Genomic DNA, 26,189 nt, shown 5'->3' with positions numbered 1-26,189 from the left:
GGGAGTGGGGGGGAGGGGAGTGGGGGGGAGGGGAGTGGGGGGGAGGGGAGTGGGGGGGAGGGGAGTGGGGGGGAGGGGAGTGGGGGGGGGGAGACGCGAGACGCGACGGTTGTTCCCGGGCTCGCGGCAGCATCCCTCCCTCCCTCCCTCCCTCCCTCCCTCCCTCCCTCCCTCCCGGCTCGGGCTAGGCTTCGCGTGAGGGGCCGAGAGGCCGCAGCCCTGTGAGCGCCCGCCCGGTCAGTCAGTCAGTCAGTCGGTCGGTCGGTCAATGATGGAGGGAGGGGTGGGGTGGGGGACGGGCGGGTTAAATGGCGGCCGGAGGGGTGGTCGTCATCCCCGGCAAGGCGGAGGGAGGGAGGGAGGGAGGGAGGGAGGGAGGGGAGGGGGGAGTGTGGAGGGATGGAGTGTGGAGGGAGAGAGAGGAAGGGAGGGGAGGATGAAGTGAGGTTGATGGTGGGGAGGGGAGTGTGGAGGAGAGGATGGAGTGTGGTAAGGGTTGATGGTGAGGAGGGGAGTGTGGAGGGTGGAGGGAGGGAGAGAGAGGGAGGGGAGGATGGAGGGAGGGAGAGAGAGGGAGGGGAGGATGGAGGGAGGGAGAGAGAGGGAGGGGTAGATGGTGGGGATGAAGGGAAAGGATGGGTGGTGGGGAGGGGAGGATGGGGGGAGGTGGGAGGGAGAGAGAGGGAGGTGAGTTGGGAGTGAGTGAAGGATGGAGTGTGGGGGGAGGGAGGGAGGGAGGGGAGGATGGAGTGTGGAGGGAGGGAGAGAGAGGGAGGGGAGGTTGGAGTGAGGGAGGGGTAGATGGTGGGGATGGAGGGAAAGGATGGGGGAGGGGAGGATGGAGTGTGGAGGGAGTGGAAGGTGGAGTGAGGTTGATGGTGGGGGAGGAGAGGATGGAGTGTGGGAAGGGTTGATGATGGGGAGGAGGGGACTGTGGAGGGAGGGAGGGAGGGAGGGAGAGAGAGGGAGGTGAGTTGGGAGTGAGTGAAGGATGGAGTGTGGGGGGAGGGAGGGAGGGAGGGGAGGATGGAGTGTGGAGGGAGGGAGAGAGAGGGAGGTGAGTTGGGAGTGAGTGAAGGATGGAGTGTGGGGGGAGGGAGGGAGGGAGAGAGAGGGAGGGGAGGTTGGAGTGAGGGAGGGGTAGATGGTGGGGATGGAGGGAAAGGATGGGGGAGGGGAGGATGGAGTGTGGAGGGAGTGGAAGGTGGAGTGAGGTTGATGGTGGGGGAGGAGAGGATGGAGTGTGGGAAGGGTTGATGATGGGGAGGAGGGGACTGTGGAGGGAGGGAGGGAGGGAGGGAGGATGGCACAGAACTGCGAGCATGGGAGAAGGGAATACAAAGACGACAGAAAGGCTGAGACGGAGATGCAGAACAGACTGGCTGGGTGTCGGGGACGAGAGGTGAATGTGGATGGAGTATGAGAATGGGACAACGCTGGATGGAGGAGGTTGGAAGGGACAGAGGGAGGCAGGTGGTCACACGAGCGGAGGAGAGGGAGGGGAAATTAATGGGGGGGCAGGTGGAGGGATGAGGGGAAGGTCAAGAGGGGCAGGAGGAATGGGATGGTTAGGAGAGTGGAGGGGAGATGGTGGAAGGAGGGAAGGTTGGATAGGGTAGAGAGGGAATAGGGAACGTCGGAGAGATGATGGGGTGGGTGGAGGGAGGGGGTGGTTGCAATGGGTGGAAGGAAGGAGGGTGAAAGTTAAAGGGGTGGGAATGGTTGGAGAGGGAGGGGGGTTGGAATGGGGAGGGAGGTGAGCGGATGAAAGGAGGTGGATAGTTGAGGGGGTTGAGGTAGGGAGGGGTACAGAGTTATTGATGTTTGGAGGGCAAAGGGAAGGAGGAAGGGGTATGGTTGGATCGTGCAGAGGGTGGAGGGAGGGAGGATACAGTTGGAGCGGCTCGGAAGGGAAATGAGGAGGGTTAAGGGGACTGAGGGAGGGGTGAATAGGTCTAGAGGGGAGGGTGTGGGCTGCAGCTGAGGGTGGATTTGTGGCGAGGGAGGAATGGGAGAATGGGGATGGGACCCCCAATGGGAGGAGAGCCAGTAGGCCAGAGGGGAGGGTTGTGGGCTGTGTGCGGAGGGATGGGAGGAGTGTGGAGAGGAGGAATGGAGGGAGGAAAACAGGTCAGTTGGAGACTAGACAAAGGGAGAATGTGGATTGGCATGGTTGGGGAAGAGGAATGGACTGGGAGTTGCATGGGAGTTTGGAGGTGGGATATGGGGGAGTGTGGCCTGGCGAAAGATGAGGGGATGGGGGCAGTTGCGGGAGGGGGTCTCTAATCCCTCTGTATCCAGTTTTGGCATTGACTGCTTAACTGACTAATCAGCCCAGGTGCAGTAATCTGAATAAATGGAGTTATTAATGAGGGGTGACAGTATCATTTATGAACAGACCTTAATGTTTGTGGAACTTGCAGAAGGCACTGACGTTGATTGCCAGTAGCACTGGCAGATAGTTCAATTGGAAATTAAGTATGTTGCGAGACTTGCTTTCGTAGCACTTATACCACCGAGTCATTTGCTTTGAACTCTCATCCTAATGAACTCAGACAGTGAGTTGCTTTTGTAAAAGGTGCGTCATCATGCTCTGCGTCAGTTCTTACCTGTGTGTGACATTGTCAGAGTTAAACGGTGGTTCTCCGTTAGCCAATATGAAAATAAACATCCTCCTGTGGGAAAGGACTATATTAGTCAGGTAGGTGGATGGGACAGGAAAGAACCAGCAGCTGGAGTTTTGCCTTGAGGCATTGCCAGCAGTCAGGTCGCCCTTCATCGGATAAATTACTCCATTCCAAGAATTGTCTTCCCACATCCTAGGCATGGTACTGATGGTAAGTAAATAATGTAGAAACGGGTCGAAACGTCACCAATTCCTTTTCTCCAGAGATGCTGCCTGACCCGCTGAGTTACTCCAAATTTTTGTGTCTGTCCACAATAGAGAAACCTTGATGTGATTTGAAATGTGTGTCAGCGTGACATCTTGGTTTAGTTATCCTGCTTAGATTAAGAGGCGTGTAATTGATGACACAGTAACTGGAGTATGGAGGAATGGCATGCAATCTGACACTAGTTGTACCAGTCTGTATTCAGTGGACTGAGATTAGCTTTGACATACAATATGTAGGTTGCAGTAAATGTAGGCGTGGGAGAGGAGTACATAAGTCCTTACTGTTGGAAAGAATTAACAAGACTGTTACTGAAAGATGGGAAATTGTTGCATAAATTACGTGGATAAATAATATCACAAATGTCCCATTGTCAACTGAATGGTGTCTCTGTCATTTTTTTTCCTCCAATACCATTCGACTTTCATTTCTGTGGAGGATTCAATAGATTTGAGAGAGGAGGGACTACTTAAACGCTGGTCATTTTGTTCCATGTATGCAATATTAAAGAAACCCCCATCATTAGTAAAGGCTGGAGATGCAAGAAATTGCAAATGCTGATATCTGGAGGTCAGGGAGCACCTGTGGAGCAGTGGGGTGGGAGGATAGGAAGGAATGGTTGATGTTTCAACCCTAATCATCAACCACTCACATATGCTGCCTAACCTGCTGAGTTAAGTCAGTGGCCCGTTTATAATGAAACACAAAAGGTCGCGTTTTTAATTTTGCAAGAAAATGCCAATCTGTCGTCGTGCACTAAAGCAAAATGTTGAAATGAGTCCACACATTTTGAAATCCAGACACAAAATAATTATTTTTATTCTTGCGTCCATTCCTTGCACAAAGCATATTATGTTATTTGACCTGAAGGTTTAGAATCTAAATCAGCAGTGAGAATGCTCGGTGCTTTTTTTTAAATGCTGCTAATTATTGAATTTTGGGTTCATATATGTCATGGTGTCACCTTTCTAATGTATCCAAATCTATCTCCCATGTCACTTGCTTACAAGCCAACTTCCAATTTTGGATCCATGATTACTGTGTGTGTCCCCCCCTGTGTGTGTGTGTGTGTGTCTGTGTGTGTGTCCATGTGTGTGTGTGTGTGTGTCCCTGTGTGTGTGTGTGTGTGTCTGTGTGTGTGTGTCCCTGTGTGTGTGTGTCCCTGTGTGCGTGTGTCCCTGTGTGCGTGTGTCCCTGTGTGCGTGTGTCCCTGTGTGCGTGTGTCCCTGTGTGCGTGTCCCTGTGTGCGTGTGTCCCTGTGTGCGTGTGTCCCTGTGTGCGTGTGTCCCTGTGTGCGTGTGTCCCTGTGTGCGTGTGTCCCTGTGTGCGTGTGTCCCTGTGTGCGTGTGTCCCTGTGTGCGTGTGTCCCTGTGTGCGTGTGTCCCTGTGTGCGTGTGTCCCTGTGTGCGTGTGTCCCTGTGTGCGTGTGTCCCTGTGTGCGTGTGTGTCCCTGTGCGTGTGTGTCCCTGTGCGTGTGTGTCCCTGTGCGTGTGTGTCCCTGTGCGTGTGTGTCCCTGTGCGTGTGTGTCCCTGTGCGTGTGTGTCCCTGTGCGTGTGTGTCCCTGTGTGTGTGTGTCCCTGTGTGTGTATGTCCCTGTGTGTGTGTCCCTGTGTGTGTGTGTCCCTGTGTGTGTGTGTGTGTGTACCTGTGTGTGTGTGTGTCCCTGTGTGTGTGTGTGTCCCTGTGTGTGTGTGTCCCTGTGTATGTGTGTGTGCGCGCGCCTGTGTGTGTGCGCGCGGGCGCGCCTGTGTGTGTGGTACTAAGTCAGATATTTTCCTAGGTTCAGTATTATTCTTGAACTGTCTGTAGCTTCAGAATAAAGCCAATCAGAATCAGATTCCTTGGGTAAAAGTTAGAAAGATTGTCACAGCCTAGTTTTGTACTGGAATGTGTGAAGTGGCACAAAATGTTCTTTTGAATATGCAGTGTACTAAATGTTGATGTTCGTTTAGCATGTGATAGACAAATGAACGTTTTTAAGCATAGTTTTTAAGAAATCTAACTTGTCCAGAGTGTGGATTTAATAGAATATAACTGTCAACAGTAGAATGTTCAGATCCGTGTGTGATGGTGTAAGGTCATAAGTGATAGGAGCAGAATTAGGCCATTCAGCCCATCAAGTCTACTCTGCCATTCAAACATAGCTGATCTATCTCTCCCTCCTAATCCCATTCTCCTGCCTTCTCCCCATAACCCCATAAAGCAGGTCTGGTATACAGGCACCTCTAACAAGTTAAAAATGGAATTTTCGATATTCTTAGAAATGTTAATATTAGAAAAGATGACAAAGATTATTAATTAAATGAGGCAGTCAGGCTGTTAAACAGTTTCCGCGACCAATAGCAAGAAAGGATATGTGCACCAAAAACCATTGCCGAGGCCCAACCATCTTCAGCTACTTTGGGTCAGAAGTGGATATTTACTGCTGATTGCACAATGTTCAATTTCAGTTGAAGCTCCCCAGCAAATCAGGCAGACTACTCCTGGATGCTGCAAGAATTAAATTCAGGCAAGGGCTGATAAGTGGCAACTTGTCAAAGTAGCAATGACCATCTCCAGCAGGAGAGAGTCCAGTTACTTGTCATTGTGTTCAGAGCCATTACTGTCCCCAATATCCTGAAGACCACTGTTGACCAGCAACACATCTGGTCCAGCAATACTGTAGACCTGCAAGTTGGGAATTCAGGGGCAAGTGACTCGCCTCGTGTCCTCCAAGTCCATTCCACTATCTGCAAGATACCGGTCAGACATGTAATGCCGTACTCGGTTGCCTGGGTGTGCAGATCCAACAACTCAAGAAGCTGAGCACCCAGAAAATCCAGTCTGTTTGATTGCTGCCTGATCAATTTGCGAAATGCTCATTTTCCCTTGCCCAATGCACAATGTTTGCAGTGTGTACCGTGTACAAGATGCACTGCATATAATGGCATAGGGTACCCAGCCAACACCTCCCACATCTGCAACTACCCACCACCTGCTTCACCTCCAAGTTGCACCTCATCCTGACTTTGCTGGTCTACATCATGGCCAGGTATGAGCCCAGAGTTTCCCTGCCCAACTGGCAGAGACTATGACACATTTAAAAAGATATTTGGACAGGTACATGGATAGGAAAGGTTTAGAGAGATGTGGGCCAAATACAGGCAGGTGGAACTAGTGTAGAAGGGGTATCTTGGTCGGTGTGGGCAAGTTGGGCCGAAGCACCTGTTTCCATGCCTTGTGTGTCTATGACCACATAACATCATTGTGGGAGGACCTTCACCTGAATCACTGCAGAGGTTGCTTTGTCTGTGCTGCCATATCCTGAAAATGAATTAAAAGAATGATCTGCTTGCTGCCAGGATGCTAACCTGTGGTTCTATGATTTCACCTGTGGTGAAATGCCGGGAGCAGGGCTGTGCTTGCATTTCTGTGTTAGGAGGCGCAGTAACCTTCATTTTCTTTGTGGCATTGATAAATGGTGCTGTAGGAGCAATAAACTAGTTTCCTGAATGCGTAACTAACAGAGCTTCCTTTTGAATATTTTTCCAAAATATACAGTAAAAGGCTTGGTCAGTAGGGAGTAGGCGCCAGGAACTGCAGATGCTGATTTACAGAAGTAAGGAAGTGCTGGAGTAACTCAGCAAGTCAGGCAGCATCCCTGGAGAACATAGGTGTCATTTTGTGTTGGGACCCTTCAGAAGGTCACCTATCCATGTTCTCCAGAGATGCTGCCTGACCCACTGAGTTATTCCAGCACTCTGTGAAACGTCACCTATCCATGTTCTCCAGAGATGCTGCCTGTCCCGCTGAGTTACTCCAGCACTCTGTGAAACGTCACCTATCCATGTTCTCCACAGATGCTGCCTGACCCGCTGAGTTACTCCAGCACTCTGTGAAACGTCACCTATCCATGTTCTCCAGAGATGCTGCCTGACCCGCTGAGTTACTCCAACACTGTGCTTTTTTGTGGTCAGTAACGGAGTGAGAACCCCTTTTACAATACATTTTCCTAACGGTTTTTGGTGCAACAATATTCCCTGTATTCATAGCCACTGGTATAATGTACTCCAAATGAGCATGGGCACAATATCCACAAAAACGCCTTGTTGGTTTTAAAGTGTACGTGTGGTTTCAGGACAACTCTCTTCCAGCAGCTCTGACTTGGCAGGTTGCAGGTTAGCATGATCAAGGGATACATCCCATTCCAAGTATTCACTTTGTATGTCCCACACCTCCACTTTGATGTTGCTTGATCTCTGCTGGCCAATAAATAAATCTATTGCGTTCTCGGTATTTTCAATATCCAATCTTGTTAATGTCAGCTGGGAGCTTTATAGGGCAGTAATAATGTGCAACTTGATTGATTATGCTTGAGGGTGCTGTTTTGCTGGGCGGCAATCATCTTACATTTTGATTCATAATTTTAAAAGCTGCATTGTAGCTGTTTATTTTATGTAAGAAGGCAAGGCGGCACGGTAGCGCAGCGGTAGAGTTGCTGCTTTACAGCGAATGCAGCGCCGGAGACTCAGGTTCGATCCTGACTACGGGTGCTGCACTGTAAGGAGTTTGTACGTTCTCCCCGTGACCTGCGTGGGTTTACTCCGAGATCTTCGGTTTCCTCCCACACTCCAAAGACGTACAGGTATGTAGGTTAATTGGCTGGGTAAAATGTAAAAAGTTGTCCCTAGTGGGTGTAGGATAATGTTAATGTACGGGGATCACTGGGCGGCACGGACTTGGAGGGCCGAAAAGGCCTGTTTCCGGCTGTATATATATGATATGATATGATATGATATCTGGTTCGCATTACCCTTGGAGCCTGAACATAAGCCTGACCTTCATAAAGATCCTTGCCTCTGTTTGATTGACCTTCCTGATTATCCTCTTGTCCAGAAATCTGTCATTTCCTGCTGTAAATATACTCAGTGGTTCAGTATCCATTACCTCTGAAGCCTCAGAGCGCCAGGGACCCAGGTTTGATCCTGACATCTGTCTGTGTGAAGTGCTGTCTGTGTGAGTTTGCACATACACCCTGTGATCACATGGGTTTCCTCCGGGTGCTCCCATTTCCTTCAATATCCCAAAGACGTGTGGGCTTGAAGTTTAATTAGCCTCTGCAAAATTGCCCCAAATGTGTAGGCAGTGGGATAACTGAACCAGTGTTGAACGTTGATCGAAGGTCGGCATGGACTCGGTGGGCTGAAGGGCCTGTTTCCATGCTGTATCTCTAAATTAAACCTAGCTGTTTTTTGTTTTTAATTAATAGCATGTCACTACAGTTGTGATGCATTTCATCCAGCCTTTTCAATTTATTACATTTTGCTTAAACCATTTTCCAGGAATGCCTCCCTTTTGTAAATTGAATCATGACTGTGTTGCTAGCAATCGTTACTGATTCATCCTGAAACTCATTAAGGCTGCTTCCTGCAGCTTGGTTGCAGGAATCTGGTATGCTTTTCAAAACTGAGTTCAAGCTCACCACTGGGAGAGCCCAGCTCTGGTGTGAATGCGAGGCCTGTGTGAGTGAGCAAGTGAGGCTGGAATTTACTGCAGAACAGGATGATCCTTATTAACCCTACAAAGTACCTCGGTTTTGTGAATAATGCAGCTCTGTCTATGCTGCTTACTTATACTTATTGTTTGCAGTGATATGTCAGAAGCTGTACCCATGGCTAATCGTTGATATGATTTCTTTTCCTCAAGTCTCTATAATTTTATGCCAGGCATGTTGCCAGGGTGAATATTCCTCGTCCACCAGTGCTGAGAACTGTGCACCGTGGTTCTGTGTTGCTCATCGTCTGTTAGAGCAGCAAGCCTACTGGTGCTTCATCAACATTAACCTGGCAGCACCACTGCTGGGCAATTCCTGAAGGACGTAGCTGCCAGATGGACTGCAGCAACTAACAAGCACTGATACCAGGCAAAAACACTGACTTGACCTTCCCTAGTTACCTGCCAAGGCTGTCGTAATTATTCCACACTTCTTGCAAAATGGAAACGGGGCTCTTTATTTGCTCTGCAAACACTGTTTCCCACCACATATTGTGTTTGATAGGATAAATTCAGATTAAATCCAGCTTCTTAAAACTGGGCATTAATGTAGTCTGGGGGCATTATCAAGAAGTGAACAGCACAGTGATGCAACTGGTAGAGCCGCTGTCTCACAGCCCCAGAGACCCAGGTTCGATCCTGACCTCAGGTGCTGTCAGTGTGGAGTTTGCACATTTTCCCTGTGACCATGTGGGTTTCCTGGGTGCTCTAGTTTCCTCTCACATCCCAAAGACATGCGGGTTTGTAGGATAATTAGCTTCTATAAATTGCCCCTAATGAGAACAGTTGCTGAGAAAATCGTCCAAAATAGAACTGGTGACAATGGGTGGTTGATGGTCGGAATGGACTCGGGCTGAAGGGCCTGTTTCCATGCTGTATCTCTAAAACTAAAAACTAAAGCTAAAATTGTACACTACTCCCATCTGTAATCCCACGGTTTGCAATTGTCTTTGTGCAGGGAGATTAACCTTGGTCCAACGATGAGTGTAAAACGAACATGCCAGGAGCAGAGCACAATGTAAATAAAAACCGAAGGCCAATCTACAGTACAGTGAATGCCAAACGTGCTAAAAAGAGTGGTAAATGATTCCACAACAGATGAAACTGATCCATGCTCGGCAGTTGTACCACAGTACTTGTGAGAATTGGTGGCCAGCTAAACAACTGCAGTGACCAGTGTCTGCAATTCTTTCCTGCACAAACTACAGTAACAGGTTCTGCGTTGAGCATCTTAATGGGTTCTGGCCTGTGAGTATAAAAGACTATGAGGATCCAATGCTAGTTACACAGTCTGCATGAGAGGAGCCAAGTCAATTCCTGACAACGTTCAAAATTGCCCTGGCCAACCAAGTCCATGTTGACCATCGATCACCTGCTCACACTAGTTCCATGTGATCCCACTTTCGCATCCACTCCCTACACACTAGGGTTAATTTATAGAGGCCAATTAACCTACAAACCCGCACATCTTTGGGGCTTGGGAGGAATCCACAGTACCCAAAGGAAACGTGGTCATGGGGAGAATGTGCAGACTGCACACAGGATTGAACCCTGGTCTCTGGCCCTGTTATGCACCAGTGCCTCTATATTGCATAGTGTGTTTTGGAGTGAAGGCTGATGAGGGACCTAATAGAGGTATATATATGTATAAGGAGCATTAATTAAACTTTCATCCCTTAGCACAGGTGTATTTATGACCAGAGGGCACAGGATTAAGATAAGCCATAGGAGGTTTGGAGGGGATTTGAGGAAGAGATTTTTGTTCACCTGCAAGGTGAGTGGAATCTGGAATTGCTACTTGAAGGGGATGTGCAGGCAGGTACTCTCACAAGATTTAACAAGTAGAAGGATGAGCACTTAAAGGTTTCCACCTGAGTGCTTGAAAATGGAATTAGTTGATTAATTGTAAAATGGGATTAGTTGCCTGGGTATTTTATGGCCAGAATAGAAATGGTGGGTTGAAGGACATTTTCTGTGTGCCATGACTTTAATATGAATCGATATTGCTGAAGCTAGCCGTACACCTTCTGTACTTGCTATACAGCATTGCTCACTGGTGCTCCAGATTCTATATGCAATACGCACATTGCATCTCTCACGGGACGTGGCCTGTAATCTGAAAATAAACATTATGTAAACCGCAAAGTTGAGTTTTAAAGTTAATTAAGAAATAGATGTCTGGGAAGATGATGCTATACTTCCCAGAGTCAGAGGCGGTGCTTCAGACGTGAGGAGCGTTAAATCATGTTGCATTCTGTTGCCATCTCTCTAACTTGCTGTACTCCTTTAGCAGCTTGTAATTGTGGTGTCTACATACATTATTTATGGACTGAAATCACAATTCTGCAGATGCTGTAAAGAGCAGCAGATAACGCTGTCACTACTGAATGGGCCGGGCAGCATCTAAACAGAGTGAAGTAAAAACAGAAAACTGAGCTATATTGATCTAACAGTTAGAATCTGAAGAAGGGTCTCGACCCGAAACGTCACCCATTCCTTCTGTCCTGAGATGCTGCCTGACCGGCTGAGTTACTCCAGCATTTTGTGAATAAATACCTTCGATTTGTACCAGCATCTGCAGTTATTTTCTTATACTAACAGTTAGAGTTTGCATCCCTCTCCATAGTACATTCACAGTTACATTATCATTGAAAAGTAGTTAGAAGCAAGTAAGAATTTCATTGTTCTATCTGGGACATATGACAATAAAACACTCTTAACCATTTTAAATGATGTTTGAGGATAGCCATCTAAAATGTGAAAACCTGGGCTAAAAGCCAAGGTGTGCAGCCAAATGTGAGATCTTGGAGGGGATATAAGCCGGAAGCTGGGCGATTACATTGCAAAGATTGCCAGAGAAAAGATAGCAAAAAAAGTCCCACGCAGATCTAAAGGCTGTGTTGAAATTGCGTAACAGTCAATGCAGAGGTAATGTTCCCAGAAGTGTTGCGAGTGCAGTTTGATAACATCAGTATAGAAATGCACCTTTAGCTATCTTAACCTATCGAAACCCCTGGATTTGCAGTGTTGGCTGTTCAAATGTTAGTCAGCAAGAGCTGTGTGGTATTTGCCTCACCACAAGACAGCAAGCAAAGACCATGGTAGGATGGGCAGCACACATACTTAGCAGAAGCATCTGTGGAAGCCACTGAGGTGGAAAGGCAAAACTACGGTATGCAGAATCAAGACAGACGCATTTGCAGGTCAGCTAGGTCTGTCCTGGACACGCAAACAGGCAATGAGTTTAAGTTGAAGATTGACATTAAATGCTGGAGTAACTCAGCAGGTTAGGCAGCATCTCTGGAGAGAAGGAGTGGGTGTCGTTTCGGGTCGAGACACTTCTTCTGAAAAAAGGGTCTTGACCCGAAAAGCTGCCTGTCCTGCTGAGTTACTCCAGCAGGTTCTTCCGACACACCTTAGTTTAAGTTGTTGACCAATTGGAATATTAGCAATCCTCAGAATTTTGAAGACTCTGGTTGTTTCGAAATGAGACAGCCAGTTACTTATATTAAAAAGATAGCTGAGCCATTGCAGGAATTCATCGATAAAGTTAAGGTGAGAAACCCAGCATGGGATGTTGCAGTGAGGCAGTTTTAATTATTGATTGATGTAGTTACTGTGGTCGTGACTGCACAGGTTTGCAAAAGAGTATGGTGACTAACAAAGTTACTTTGTCTGAGTTGCTCTGGAGACTGAATGAAGCACTGATTCCTGACGCATCTCATCACTTACCATTTGACAACCTGAAAAGTTTTAATTTCCCGTGTTTTTAATGATAGAAAATGCCAACTGAATGCTTAACAGGTCAGGCAGTGTTTGTGGAGTGAAAAGCAGTATATGTTTCAGGTCGTAGATGTGTAAAAACATGGAACTGCAAATCCTGGTTAATACACGAAGGGACACAAAGTCGTGGAGTAACTCAGCAGGTCTGGCAGCATCTCTGGAGAAAATGGATAGGCAACATTTTGGGTCAGGACCCTTCAGCCTGAAGTGAACACACTGCATGGAGTTGTAACCAAAACATCACCTCTGCTTGTCCAGAGATGCTGCCTGAGCTGCTGAGTTACAACAGCACTTTGTGTCCTTTTACGTGAACCAGCACATGCAGTTCCGTAGTCTAGTCTTTTCTTTACTACTATTACTCATTATCTACTTATTTTTTCAGAATCCTTACTGCAGAATTTCAGCTTGTCGTCTCAACATGTGTTTGTTATTGTATATCTGTCTGAATTTGAATGGCTCCCTTGAAGTCTCTATTTCTTATGCAGCCCTAAGTACGATCCAACTAGATTGTCACAAGATAGACACAAAATGGTGGAGTAACTCAGTGGGACAGGCAGCATCTCTGGGGTGAAGGGTCTCGACCTGAGACGTCACCCATTCCTTCTCTCTAGAGATGCTGCCTGCCCCGCTGAGTTACTCCAGTACTTTGGTTTAAATCAGCATCTGTAGTTCCAATCCTACACATTTCGCCAACTAGGTTGTCGTTCACCAGAGGTGCCTGAGGAACTCTCTTCTATTTCTAAAAAGGGTTATCCTACAGCTCCGGCAGACTAAATTCACCCATGGACAGAATAGTAAAGTGTGGGAAAGGAGTTGAATTTTATAGAGCATTGAACAAGTTGTAAATTGCTCTGTATCATTCCAGGGTTGTGATCTGAGTACCGAGCTCCAGTCAACTTCACTTCTATCAGCTGTACATGGTGGTTATTTTTTTTAAAGAAGGGTCGAAAATAATTTTCAAAAGGATGAACTAAAACTGAATGAATTGTGCATTTTAGAAAGCAAAGTTAGTATATGTGATAGAGATTTGGAAAATTAAAAATTAAGTCCCTGGTATGGGGACTTGCATGATTTAACCTGCCATTTATCTGCTGACTCGTGTATTTACTGGTGGACTCTTCAGGATAAGAGTTCATTAGTGACAAGTAACTGCTTGAGATAAACTGTCTTATTGGCTGCCAGTCTGCAATTATCTCCCTCCACAAGTCCTTTTCCAGAAATGACTTCACTAGGTAGTGAATCCCAGTTGATATATCACTTCCACCTCAAATTCTCACATTCCATAACATGTCCTCCTATAATTAGAATTTTAATCTTATTTCTTTTTAAATAATTTAGTGAGCATTTGGTGCTAACTTTACAGAGCATTTAAAATTTAATGTGAACATTATTTGATTAGACTCCGATTAAATTGGTTTCAATTTATATTTGCGATTATTGAAGCCTTCATCATAGACAAATGAATTTGTTTCTGTAGAACGGACATTTGACATTTATTTTTTCTGTTCTCAGGCTTGCATGACAGTTCAAAAGGTGAAAATACCACCCTAAAGATGCTGAACACACACTGCAACTTACTCGCTAACTTGCCTGGATAGGGTGAGATTCCTGAGGTAGGTTTGAATGAAGTGTGGTCTTTGCATTAAGTATTTTGGGTTTGCACTTGCATTAAGGGTACAAAGATGCCAGACGGAAATGAGATTTATTTGGATTTCCTGGACAAAGAAATAAATGAATGCAGAACAAAATGTTTTGGAAGTCAAATGTGACCATCTGCACAATTACGCAGAGAGTGGTGGCTCTGGTGAACAAGCTGCCAGAGGAAGTAATTAAGGCAGGTACAATAACACCATTTAAAAGACATTTGGACAGATACATGGATAGGAAAATTTTAGATGAATGTGGGCAAATGGGAGTAGCGTAGATGGGCCATCTTGTTTGGCATGGCCAAGTTGGGCTGAAGGGCCTGTTTCAATGCTGTATGACTGACTCTAAGATTACAGTTTAGTTGATGAAGCATCAGCTGCATTTGGTCTCTTTTTTAAAAGCCCACCCTGCAGAAATATTATTGTTCACCTTAAATCTCAACTCAAGAATGCTCCCCTTGTTCGATCTCTACCTTGAGAAATTGAATCTTTCAATATGACATGTGTTCTGACCCTGAGAAAGTACTATACACCAGGATGTTCTCTTGCCAGTGGCCCATATAACAGAAGCACCACTTCTTACTTTGGTTTTCAACTGCCCACCATTAGACGATACTAGTTATTTGCTTTCCTAATTCCTTGTGTACTAACCTTTTGCAAATCATGCACCAGGATTCTCAGCTCTGATCATCATGAACATTTCTAATCTTTTACCATTAGGTATTATGCTGTTTTACTTTCCTAGTAAAATAGACAATTTCATATTTCCCATATTATACGCTGTTTACCAGATTTTTGCCCACACACTTAATATCTCTTTGTAATCTCCATCGCATCCGCCCATATATTTGCCTGCAGCCCACCTCGTTTCTGTGCCCATCAACTCCGTCCTGATGCTCCTGCCACCCACCTCCACAAGGTATAATTCACAGTAGTCAATTAACCCACCAGCACGTCTTTGAGTTGTGGGGCGACACCACAGAACGTGGGAGAAATCTACGGTCACAGAGAAAACATGCAAACTGTACAAAATGTCCAATCTCAGGATAGGACACTATGTACAGCTCTCCTCATCGTGGACATCTCATCTCTAATCTCTAGTCTGGGTTGCTGGAGCTGTGAAAGCAGCAAGGCTTACTGCTGTGGCACATAATAAATGAACAAACTATTTAAACTCTTTCAATGCAGAATTACAATTCTCACCTTTACTTCACTGCAGGAGGTTGATTATTAGACTGATATATATTCACTTTCTACTTGTATATTCGCATGTATATTCACATTTCTAAATGTGAGATGATAATACACTAGCACCAACTGCATAAAGATAATTACAGAAAAGCAGATAATTCCAGAGTACTTATCGTGGTGGAATTTAGTGAACATAATTGTGATATTTTATTCAAAATTGATAGTTGTAAACTGGCCATTCCCCTTGAAGTCAAGTCCATGATGGGAGCTAGACAAAAAGCTGGAGTAACTCAGCGGGACGGGCGGCATCTCTGGAGAGAAGGAACGGATGATGTTTTGGGTCGAGACCCATCTTGGGCAACATTTATCTTGCCTTGAGGAAAAAACAATCTATTAGAGGAAGCAGCATCTGGGGGGAGTGTGGAGGTAGAGCACTTCTCTCCACAGATACTACTTAACCCAGCAGATTGTTTGTTGCTTCAGATCTCAGCATCTGGAGTCTCTTGTCTTCATTTTGATATGGCCGTCAAATCTTAATACTCAATATCACGAGAAATATATATGTGGTCATATATATCTACAAATAAGTTGTAGATAGACACAAAAAGCTGGAGTAACTCAGCGGGACAAGCAGCATCTCTGGAGAGAAGGAATGGGTGATGTTTCGGGTTGAGACCCTTCTTTAAACCCGACCCGAAACGTCACCCATTCCTTCTCTCCAGAGATGTTGCCTGCCCCGCTGCGTTACCCCAGCTTTTTAATGTCTATCATTGGTTTAAACCAGCATCTACAGTTCCTTCTTACTCAAATAAGTTGTGTTCAGTTTGTCTGTATTCATCACTGCTTTAGGATGCCTAAGATGCCAAAACTATATTTCATTTGTAATGTAATAAGAAAGAATTGCAGATGCTGGTTTACACCAAAGATAGACACAAAATGCTGGAGTCACTCAGTGGATCAGGCAGCATCGCTAGAGAAAATGGATAGGTGACATTTAGGGTGGGGACCCTTCTTTAGACTGAAGTGGGGTCCCGATCTGAAACATCACAAATCCATTTTCTCCAGAGATGCTGCTTGATCCGTTAAGTTACTTCAGTTGTAATGTGGCTGAGTTGTGGCATCGAGAATCTATCTACTTCCATTCTCTTGCCTAGCAACAGTCTGTCACTCAGTTCTCAGAATAGGAGGATTACTATTGAAAATTGAGGTGGGAAGAAATGTGTTCACCAGAGGGGGGTGAATCTTTGGAATTCTCTACCCAATGGTGCTGTAGAGGCTCTGTTATCAAATGTATTCAAGATGTGAAAGACGTTGGCAAAAAGGGAAGGGCAACAAAGACTCACAAATTTAACGAGTGCAGGAATAGTGGGTCCTGAGTGTGTATGTACATGTATCCAAGAAAAAGGCATAGCATTTTGTGAGAAGTTAATAAAGCATATGGTATCCTGGGGTTTAAAAATAGAAACATATTTATACAAAAGTCAGGAAGTTACATTGAATCTTCACAAAACATTGGACTACTGTGATCAATTCTGCTCACTGGTGTGAAGAACCAAGGGAGGAAAAGAGATTTAGAGGGATTTTAAAAAGGATGAGTTACATTATTTGATGGTATTTTTAAGATCCTTTGGAGTATTCAAATGGCTTTACGGTCATTGGTGTACTTTGAACTGTAAAGAATGCAAGCTTTCAGAAACAGTAATGTGAAAATGACCAGATAATTGGATTTTGTTTTAAACTGAAGAGCTGGCACAGTCATAGACATCTTCCTTCACAAAATGCTGGAGTAACTCAGCAGGTCAGGCAGCATCTCGGGAGAGAAGGAATGGGTGACGTTTCGACCCGAAACGTCACCCATTCCTTCTCTCCCGAGATGCTGCCTGACCTGCTGAGTTACTCCAGCATTTTGTGAATAAATACCTTCGATTTGTACCAGCATCTGCAGTTATTTTCTTGTATGGACATCTTCCTTAGTCACCTTTGAATTAGTGACGTCTAAAACACATTGTAGAACCTTGTCTGTGTGTACTGGAGTGTCGACCTTTATTGCTTCCCAATCGACTCCTTGACTTTCTTATCGGGTGTGCTTCAGCTAGTAATATTGGTACCATACAATACAATTTTAAGGTGCTCATGAAGCTCCTTTCAAATTGCTGCTGGAGTTTGTGCTTGCGTGCAGCTTGATAATGGGAAGCACAGGCAGCAAACAGAGGTCCCTTGACTTGCCACCATTCAGCTGCACAAATTCCAACCACGCCGAATACCGAATTGGAAGTGCTCTCTTTACAATTCTCCATCAACAATCACCGTACTTCAGAAAGGCATTGTGAAACAAAAGTTTGAAATGTTAGAGCAGGTGATGCTACAGTTAATAGGTGAGGCTACATCTGCCGTACTCTCTCTGAATTTGGGGAGGGGTATACATGCTGTTGGAGTGCTTTCACTTGATTGTTTTATGGGATGAATTAGTTGTTTTTTGTTGTCCCTATATTAATTATTGGGAATAATGAAATGTGCTCTTATTAAATGTAAAATCTCAAGCAGCTTGACAAAATGGATGTGCATGAGGGAATGAAATACAAGGGTAAAATCTTCCAATATGGATTCCCATCTCTGGTGGAGATGGGCAAGAATTTATTGCCATTTGATTCTTTTGAAATTGTGTTCCCTGGCAAGTTGTAGGGGCAGAATTATTCAATATAAGACAGGTAGACAAATCTTTGATCCATAAGGATGTCGATGATTATGGGAAATAGACAGGCGAGAAATATATATGTGGTCATATGTGCAGAGATGGAACTGAAGACAAGATTAGATCAGCCATTTTAATGAATGGGTTCGAGGGCCTCTTACCATTTATGTTCTTTTGTCCAAATGGTTGGTCAGGGTGTTGGGTTTAAAGGCGAAAGGGGCCGTTGGGAAGAGATTTAGGGAGCTACTTGTTTTAAGGACTGATAGTTGGAAAGTCCAGACACCAGTGTGCAACTTCTCTTGATAATAAAGGACCTTGATATCCATGGATCTGAATGGTAGCAGAGAGGCAATGACTCAAATGAAGTGGGCAAGGTGGGTAGACTGATTACATTTAGGATAATTAAAGATCAAGGATTAGAGGAGTCCAAATATCTCAGGTTTGTAGGGGTCGAGGAGATTTGGAGATCAGGGAGGTGAGGGATTTAGAAATGAGAATGAAAGTTTTCAAAATCAGGATCCTGCCTTGAAGAGGCCTAGTTAAATGGGACAGTACTTTCCCTTCAATTGTCATTCCACATTCTAAAGCTTTCTTCCAAAGGTCCTTTTTTTGTATCATCTGCAAACTTTTTAACCTTGCATTGACATACTACAAAAACCTCACTTCAATCTGTCTTTCAGTCAATAAAACACATCTTGACCAATACATCTGCAGCCTCCCAATTAGTCATGATGTAATAGATCACACATTTAGCTTAATGAACAATCTGCCATTTAGGGTCTTAAAGATCTTAATGCAATGTACAGCAAGCATACTATCATTACCAATTGTGCTTTTATTGCCAAAAAAAAAGTCATTCAGTTTATTCAAACATGGCATGCTGGTTGATTTGTGCCTTTTCTAAATAGCGCTTATATGGCCCTTGGAATAGTTTCCAGTATTTGACTCGCTGCCAGTGGTTAGGCTGGCTGCCTGCCTGCCAATTACTCATTCTATCCCCTTTCTCCTTTGTTAAACAAAGATTTTACATTAACTGTTTTCTGAACCTTTGGCAATGTTCCTGTTGCCAGTGAGGATTGGAATATAATGGTCAGATTTCCTATTTTTTTCCCATGCCTAAATAACTCCTAAATAACTCAAATTTTGCTCTCAGACTAGACTATTTACTTGCTTTCAAATACTGTATGCTTAATATTTCTTTCTTTGATCTTGTTATTCCATTCTATATCTCCTTTTGAATGACACTTTACATTGCCCATTCTTTTGTAAATTCATTAAAAACCACGCTTTGTTTTCCTTCCACATTTAGTACATCTGAAAGATATAAAGGCAGTATTTCAAAGAGGAACAGAGTAAAAGTTGTTTTATTATCAGGCGTTTGGCCATAATGCAAATGGGATATAATGTGATTAAGGAATACATTTATATTACGTAGACTGAATTAATTATACCGGGATTTCAATTGGGAATAAGAAAACCACTTGAGTTGCTGTGGAAATTGACAAGCAGTAAAAAAACTGTCTGGGGGGGGGAACTGTTCCCATGTAACCACCCCTCTGTAATTGTGCACCATTATCCCATAAGTACATGGTCTGGAAGTTTTGTTATTGAAATTGACAAGCAATGACTTTGACACTTATGCAATGATAATCTAAACAATGTAACATAAAGCCTTTAGTATTTTTAGTTAAAGACCTTTATTTTTGAAAACCCTGCGGGAGATAAAAACCCTTACTTTTGCAAATCAGAGACTATAACACTATTATCTACAACATGTTGTTTCTTACGAATGGAATTATTGCATTACAGCAGAACTAAATGCAATTATTCTGCCCAATAATTTTCCTTGCAAAGCATACGTTATCTGGTCATTATCACGTTGGTGCTTGAGGATGCATGACAAGTGTAGATTACTTCTTTGCTTCTGACATTGCAGCAGTGACTCATACTCATCAATTACTTGCGTTTCACAATTCGTATCACAGGTACAGTATCCTCCGTACATCACACTTCAAAAAAGCTGCTCTTCAGCTTCTATTAATTGGATATGTGAGAAGGCTTCAGGTTCGAGCTTGCTGCCTTAAAAAAAAGTGTTTCAAATTATGATTATCCTCATCTACACTATAAAATGCAAATCCAGCAGTGTGGAGTGAGTCAGAATATATTGCAAAGTCCCTGTAATGGGCACATTTTTAATGATTTTCCTCCATTTCTGATGGGTGATAAAATGATGCTGCAGGAATTTGTTTTGTTATTGTCTTCACTACAAAAGAGAAAGGAGCAGTGAAAGGCCTGGATAGCGTGGATGTGGAGAGGATGTTTCCACAAGTGGGAGAATCTCGGGCCAGAGGTCACAGCCTCAGAATTGAAGGACTTTCCTTTGGAAGGAGATGAGGAGCAATTTCTTTAGTCAGAGGGTGGTGAATCTGTGGAATTCATTGCTACAGAAAGCTGTGGAGATGTCAATGGATGTTTTTAAGGCAGAGATAGATCCTTGATTAGTGCGGGTGTCAAGGGTTATGGGACAGAGGCAGGAGAATGGGGTTATGAGGGAAAGATAGAACAGGCATGATTGAATGGCAGAGTAGATTGATGGGCCGAATGGCCTAATTCTGCTCCGATCATTTATGAATTTATGAGTCATTTTATCAATACTTTTAAAATTAAATCTTTTGGGAAAGATACATGCAACAGTGTCATCACGATAGTAGAGTTGTTACACTAACATCATTGAATTTTGTGACTGCAAAGCCACTTTAGTTTGTGAGATGATAGCATGATGTGTTCTGAGTAGGTTGGTGGTACGTAAGTATTCGTGTTGGTACTCGGTGGGTAGAATTTGGAAATTTTGCCAATTATATAAACATCTGCCAATCTCGCCTCTTAAGGTTCACACAACCATATTCTCTCTCTTCCTGCCCACCACTCTTTCACCCTTCCCAATATTCCAACCTCGTTGAACATCATGAATTAAATCATGAAACCTTTCAAACTGGCCTGCAGACATCAATAGACAATAGGTGCAGGAGGAGGCCATTCGGCCCTTCGAGCCAGCACCGCCATTCAATGTGATCATGGTTGATCATTCACAATCAGTACCCCGTTCCTGCCTTCTCCCCATACCCCCTGACTCCGCTATCTTTAAGAGCTCTACCTAGCTCTCTCTTGAAATGATCTGGTGGTTCTGTTAATAGGTTATTAGTTATTATTTTGTCTCTTGTTTATTCAAATATTTAATAGGAAATGGGCATTAATCCCCATTTCCTACAAATACTTGAAAAAACAAGACAAAATATTAACTGGTAACCTCCAATCAGGCATTGTCAATGGGCATTTGATGTCCTCCTCTGTCCTTGGAAGCTGGTCAATGTCATAGCAGCAAAACAGGCCCATTGTCCCGATGTGTCTACAATAACCATCCAGCAAGTTACACAGATCCTACTTTTCATCTCATTTTATTCTCCCCACATTCCCATTAACCCCCTTAGATTCTACCACTCCTCTGGCCATGTGTTTGGGGTGCAAAGATAATCCAGGAAGACCCAGAGGAAATGCAGTAGGACAAGTGTAAAGACCATACTCGCATAATAACCAAGATCAGGATTCACTGGAGTTACGAGGCATCTGAACCCCTGTGGTACCATGTGTGAGGAAATCTGCGATTTAGATCCAGTGATGATAGATAAAGGCTTGCTTATTAACCCTCCTTTGAAATTTGACATCTGGAGCTCTGATTGTATGGAGCTATCGCCACCAGTCCACTGTTTGCCATGGTAGCTTGGTATATTATGCTTTATTACTCTAATATTTGACTCACAATGTAATTATTGAAGTCCATTCTAAAGCTTGAAGCAGTTGTTTTACAAGATGGAAGCCTGGTTGTGTCTCCAGCAGCTGTCTGATGAATACAGTGAACATTGAAGCACAATCTGGCATAAAAAATGTAACCGAAGTCTGCAAATAACATCCCTGTAACTGGAATAAAGTGGTTAATGGAGAAGGTTTGTTCTTGGTTTATATAAATAGACCAGATCGCATCAATATTGTATTATGTAGGAGCTGAGGCTATGCTTAGAATGAAGCTGCAAAGAAAAGCCAACAATTTATTCTATGAAAGATGTACGCTTAAGTGCACTGGTGTCCAAACTAGGTTTGCTTTGCACATGTTTTATGTATGAAATGGCCTGCCCCCACTTGATGGGAGAGTGGAAATTGCATAGTTTAAGATGGATGAAAAAATAGAGTACAGAGGTAACCTGAAAATCACGCTTGCTTTCTTGGTCCAAAAATTCAATGTCATCTGTTAATTGGTCTCCGGAGAGCTGCACTTGGTGGTTTCAATTGAATAGTATATCTGGAATCTATGATTGGATTCCAGGTGGATCTGACTATGCCAATGCATGATTCCCAAAGTATGGTGCAGCAAATAACTGGGAAAGCTAACAGAATGCAAACTTTTACTTTGCTAAGAGAGTTGAGTCGAGGTTGCACTCCACTTATGTTAGAACATTAATGCGAGAGACCGTATCAAAGTGGTGGCTTGTTATGTAAAGATTGATGTAAATGCACTGAAAGCTCTTCAACGAAAACTCGTACCCTGTTACCAGGGCCGGGCAGATTGTCTTATGAGGGTTGGGTTGACTCCATCACACAAACCAGGCTTCCTCCCCTCTCTTTCCTTCCCCCTCCACCCCCTATCCATTGATCCCATCTACACCATGCTGCCTTGGGAAAGTAGCCAATATCATGGAGAGCCATTTGCTTATCAAGTATCTATTTACCTCAGCCTTGAGTAATAGACAATAGACAATAGACAATAGGTGCAAGAGTAGGCCATTCGGCCCTTCGAGCCAGCACCGCCATTCAATGTGATCATGGCTGATCATTCTCAATTAGTATCCCGTTCCTGCCTTCTCCCCATACCCCCTGACTCCGCTATCCTTAAGAGCTCTATCTAGCTCTCTCTTGAATGCATTCAGAGAATTGGCCTCCACTGCCTTCTGAGGCACAGAATTCCACAGATTCACAACTCTCTGACTGAAAAAGTTTTTCCTCATCTCAGTTCTAAATGGCCTACCTCTTATTCTTAAACTGTGGCCCCTTGTTCTGGACTCCCCCAACATTGGGAACATGTTTCCTGCCTCTAACGTGTCCAACCCCTTAATAATCTTATACGTTTTGATAAGATCTCCTCTCATCCTTCTAAATTCCAGTGTATACAAGCCTAGTCGTTTCAGTCTTTCAACATATGACAGTTCCGCCATTCCGGGAATTAACCTAATAAACCTACGCTGCACGCCCTCAATAGCAAGAATATCCTTCCTCAAATTTGGAGACCAAAACTGCACAGTACTCCAGGTGCGGTCTCACTAGGGCCCTGTACAACTGCAGAAGGACCTCTTTGCTCCTATACTCAACTCCTCTTGTTATGAAGGCCAACATTCCATTGGCTTTCTTCACTGCCTGCTGTACCTGCATGCTTCCTTTCAGTGACTGATGCACTAGGACACCCAGATCTCGTTGTACGTCCCCTTTTCCTAACTTGACACCATTCAGATAATAATCTGCCTTCCTATTCTTACCACCAAAGTGGATAACCTCACACTTATCCACATTAAACTGCATCTGCCATGTATCACTCACACAACCTGTCCAAGTCACCCTGCAGCCTTATTGCATCTTCCTCACAATTCACACTACCCCCCAGCTTAGTATCATCTGCAGGTACTTTTAATCCCTTCGTCTAAGTCATTAATGTATATCGTAAATAGCAGTAAAAGTGAAAGCATTAAATAACAAGAAGACATTAATAAATTGAATGAAAGAGCAAAATTATGGCAAAATGGATCTTAGTCCAGGTAAATTTAAGAATCTCCACTTTAGACCTAAGGGTTCTTTTTGGCGATAGGTGTGTACGATTAAAGTAAAGGTTTTGGATTCCAAGATTGCTAGCAGAAGTATATAAATGTGGATCCTTTCTCTTATTCTTGTCTGGTCTATTCAAGTAATATATCATGATAAATCGAAGATAGACACAAAAAGCTGGACTAACTCAGCGGGTCAGACAGCATCTCAAGAGAAAAGGAATGGGTGATGTTTCAGGGCCGAGACCCTTCTTCAAACAGTGAGTCAGGAGAAATGGAAACGATAGGTATCGAGGTAATGTAGAGAGATATAGAACAAATGAATGAAAGAAATGCAAAAATGTAACGATGATAAAGGAAACAGGCCTTTGTTAGCTGTTTGTTAGGTGAGAAGGAATACAGACAAAGACTCAACAAGACGACTTTGAAGCTGGTGTGATAAAGCGGCTGATCCCAGCATAGCTTTCACTAATTGGTTGTCACCATTGTATTCCAGTCTTTCAGCTCCAGTTAATGTAAATCTCGCTGCCATTCAGCTCTTTACCTTCTGATGGATGAAGACCCTAACGCTGCAAAGCGTTCCCATGGCAAGTCCTGCGGTCAGCCCCGATTCTTCCTCTTCTGATAACCTCAGTCCAGATGAATTGGAACTACTGGCAAAGCTTGAAGAGCAAAACAGGTGAGGGCAAGAATTGCCTTAGCGCTTGGAGACCCGGGTTCGATCCCAATTATGGGTGCTATCTGTACGGAGTTAGTACGTTCTCCCTGTGACCACGTGGGTTTTCTCCGAGATCTTCGGTTTCCTCCCACACACCAAAAATGTACAGGATTGTAGGTTTATTGGCTTGGTGCAAGTGTAAATTGTCTCTAGTGTGTAAAGGATAGTGTTAATGTGTGGGGATCGCTGGTTGGTGCAGACTCGGTGGGCCGAAGGGCCTGTTTCCGCGCTGTATCTCTAAAACTAAAATTTAACAGAACACAAGCCGGTGTTTTTACGGAGAGGGTCTTGAAAAATGCTGGAATTTTTCCCCAGTTTAGAGATAAACTGGACTCTACGAGGCTAATTTTGGCTAATTCAAAGACTTTTAGTTTGGGATTTGTTTGGATGGGAATAAAGAAGGGACTTAAATCACGTGTTATTCTGAATTATTGTTGCTTACATCTCTGATTTTATTAAACTGCTGGCTTTCAATTGCTGCTGATGACACTAGACATCATTCTCACTGAAATGTTGTCCATTTTTTCTGCTATGTTACTTAATGCAGAGCTAATTATTGATTGGTTCTGAATATTTTATAAGCGGTAATATTCCATTACGCTTGTAATCGTCTGTAAATCTGTAACGTTGCTAGGTTGCTGGAAGCAGACAGCAAGTCATTGCGGTCGGTGAATGGATCGCGGAGGAACAGCAGCGGCTCGCTTGTGTCGAGCTCCTCAGCTTCGAGCAACTTAAGCCACTTGGAAGAAGACACATGGATTCTGTGGGGCCGCTTGATCAATGAATGGGAGGAAGTGCGCAAAAAGAAAGAGAAACTGCTGAGGGTGAGGACCTGGGCTTGTTTATCATCGGGGTATCGCAAAGCTTTTTAACCCATCTGTTATCAAGAGTCAGGAGTGTTTTATTGTCATATGTCCCAGATAGAACAATGAGATTTTTACTTGCAGCAACACAACAGAATATGTAAACATAGTACACCGTAAACAATATGATAAACTAGAAACAAAGTTCAGTGTGTGTGTGTGTATATATACACACGTACTCAGATATATACATTTTTATAGATCATATACATGTTTGTATATGTATGTACATGTATGTATATATATATGTATGCACACATGCACATACACACAAAAACACACACACAAAAACACACACACAAAAACACACACACAAAAACACACACACAAAAACACATACAAAAAAAACTGCACAATAATAGTGCAATAATTTTCAAAGTAATTTGATGTCCAAAGTAGCTAGCAAGTCTTTTTTTTGTACCAATACCGGGTTAATGTTGGTCAGCTAAAGGGAGGGGAAATGACTTAAAAATTTGAGTGGAAGCCAGCCGAATTCAATCCTCCCTGTTTTGTAATCCTGGAATGCTTCAATCTATTTTTAGTCTGCAGTGTTCAGATTTCCTTTCAATTCAAAGGAAAGACGGGCTTTTGTAAGTTGGAAGCTCCTTTTACTGTGCAATAGGCCTTGAACCCTGCCTAACCCCACTTCAAGTGACCACCAGAGACGGACAATTTGCAGAAATTGCGGGTTCAGTCCATTTCACAATCTTGCGTTAAACAGCGACAATTACATAAATAGTAGAGCACAGAAGGAGGCCAGTTACACTAGTTTGTTACGCTTCTCGTCTTAATCTGCCTGATTATTACCCTTTTAATCATTGTAATGATTCATTTAAACTCTTCCTGATTTCAAACATCAATGCAAATAGTTGTTGAACTTGCTACTCCAAGGAGCAAGTTGTTCATCCACGTGTACAGTTAAAGAATTATACAGTGATGCAGCACGGAAATAGCCTCTGACTCATCAAGACGCTCATCAAAGTCAGTCCCATTTGCCCACATTCTGCA

At 43.9% G+C, this 26,189-nt stretch overlaps 1 protein-coding gene across 7 annotated transcripts in view; it reads left to right on the top strand.

Annotated features, from left to right (window-relative positions):
* The window catches only part of LOC144610613 (EVI5-like protein), a 114,157-nt gene that overhangs the window by 135 nt on the left and 87,833 nt on the right, over nucleotides 1-26,189 (top strand). For 5 of the 7 annotated variants that reach the window (XM_078429445.1, XM_078429442.1, XM_078429444.1 and 2 more), the window contains exons 2-4: nucleotides 13,720-13,820; nucleotides 24,097-24,279; nucleotides 24,953-25,142. In XM_078429445.1, the coding sequence (XP_078285571.1) occupies nucleotides 24,155-24,279; nucleotides 24,953-25,142 (315 nt within the window). In that variant the 5' untranslated portion in view covers nucleotides 13,720-13,820; nucleotides 24,097-24,154. Of the gene's footprint in view, nucleotides 1-2,792; nucleotides 2,838-9,510; nucleotides 9,673-13,719; nucleotides 13,821-24,096; nucleotides 24,280-24,952; nucleotides 25,143-26,189 lie in introns of those variants that run through there. The other 2 variants (XM_078429439.1, XM_078429441.1) reach the window with 2 other exon arrangements.

Source organism: Rhinoraja longicauda, chromosome 37 (genome assembly GCF_053455715.1).
Source record: "Rhinoraja longicauda isolate Sanriku21f chromosome 37, sRhiLon1.1, whole genome shotgun sequence".
Classification (NCBI taxonomy): domain Eukaryota; kingdom Metazoa; phylum Chordata; class Chondrichthyes; order Rajiformes; family Arhynchobatidae; genus Rhinoraja; species Rhinoraja longicauda.
Note: the sequence above shows the minus strand (reverse complement) of the source record. Positions and strands in the feature narration are given on the sequence as shown.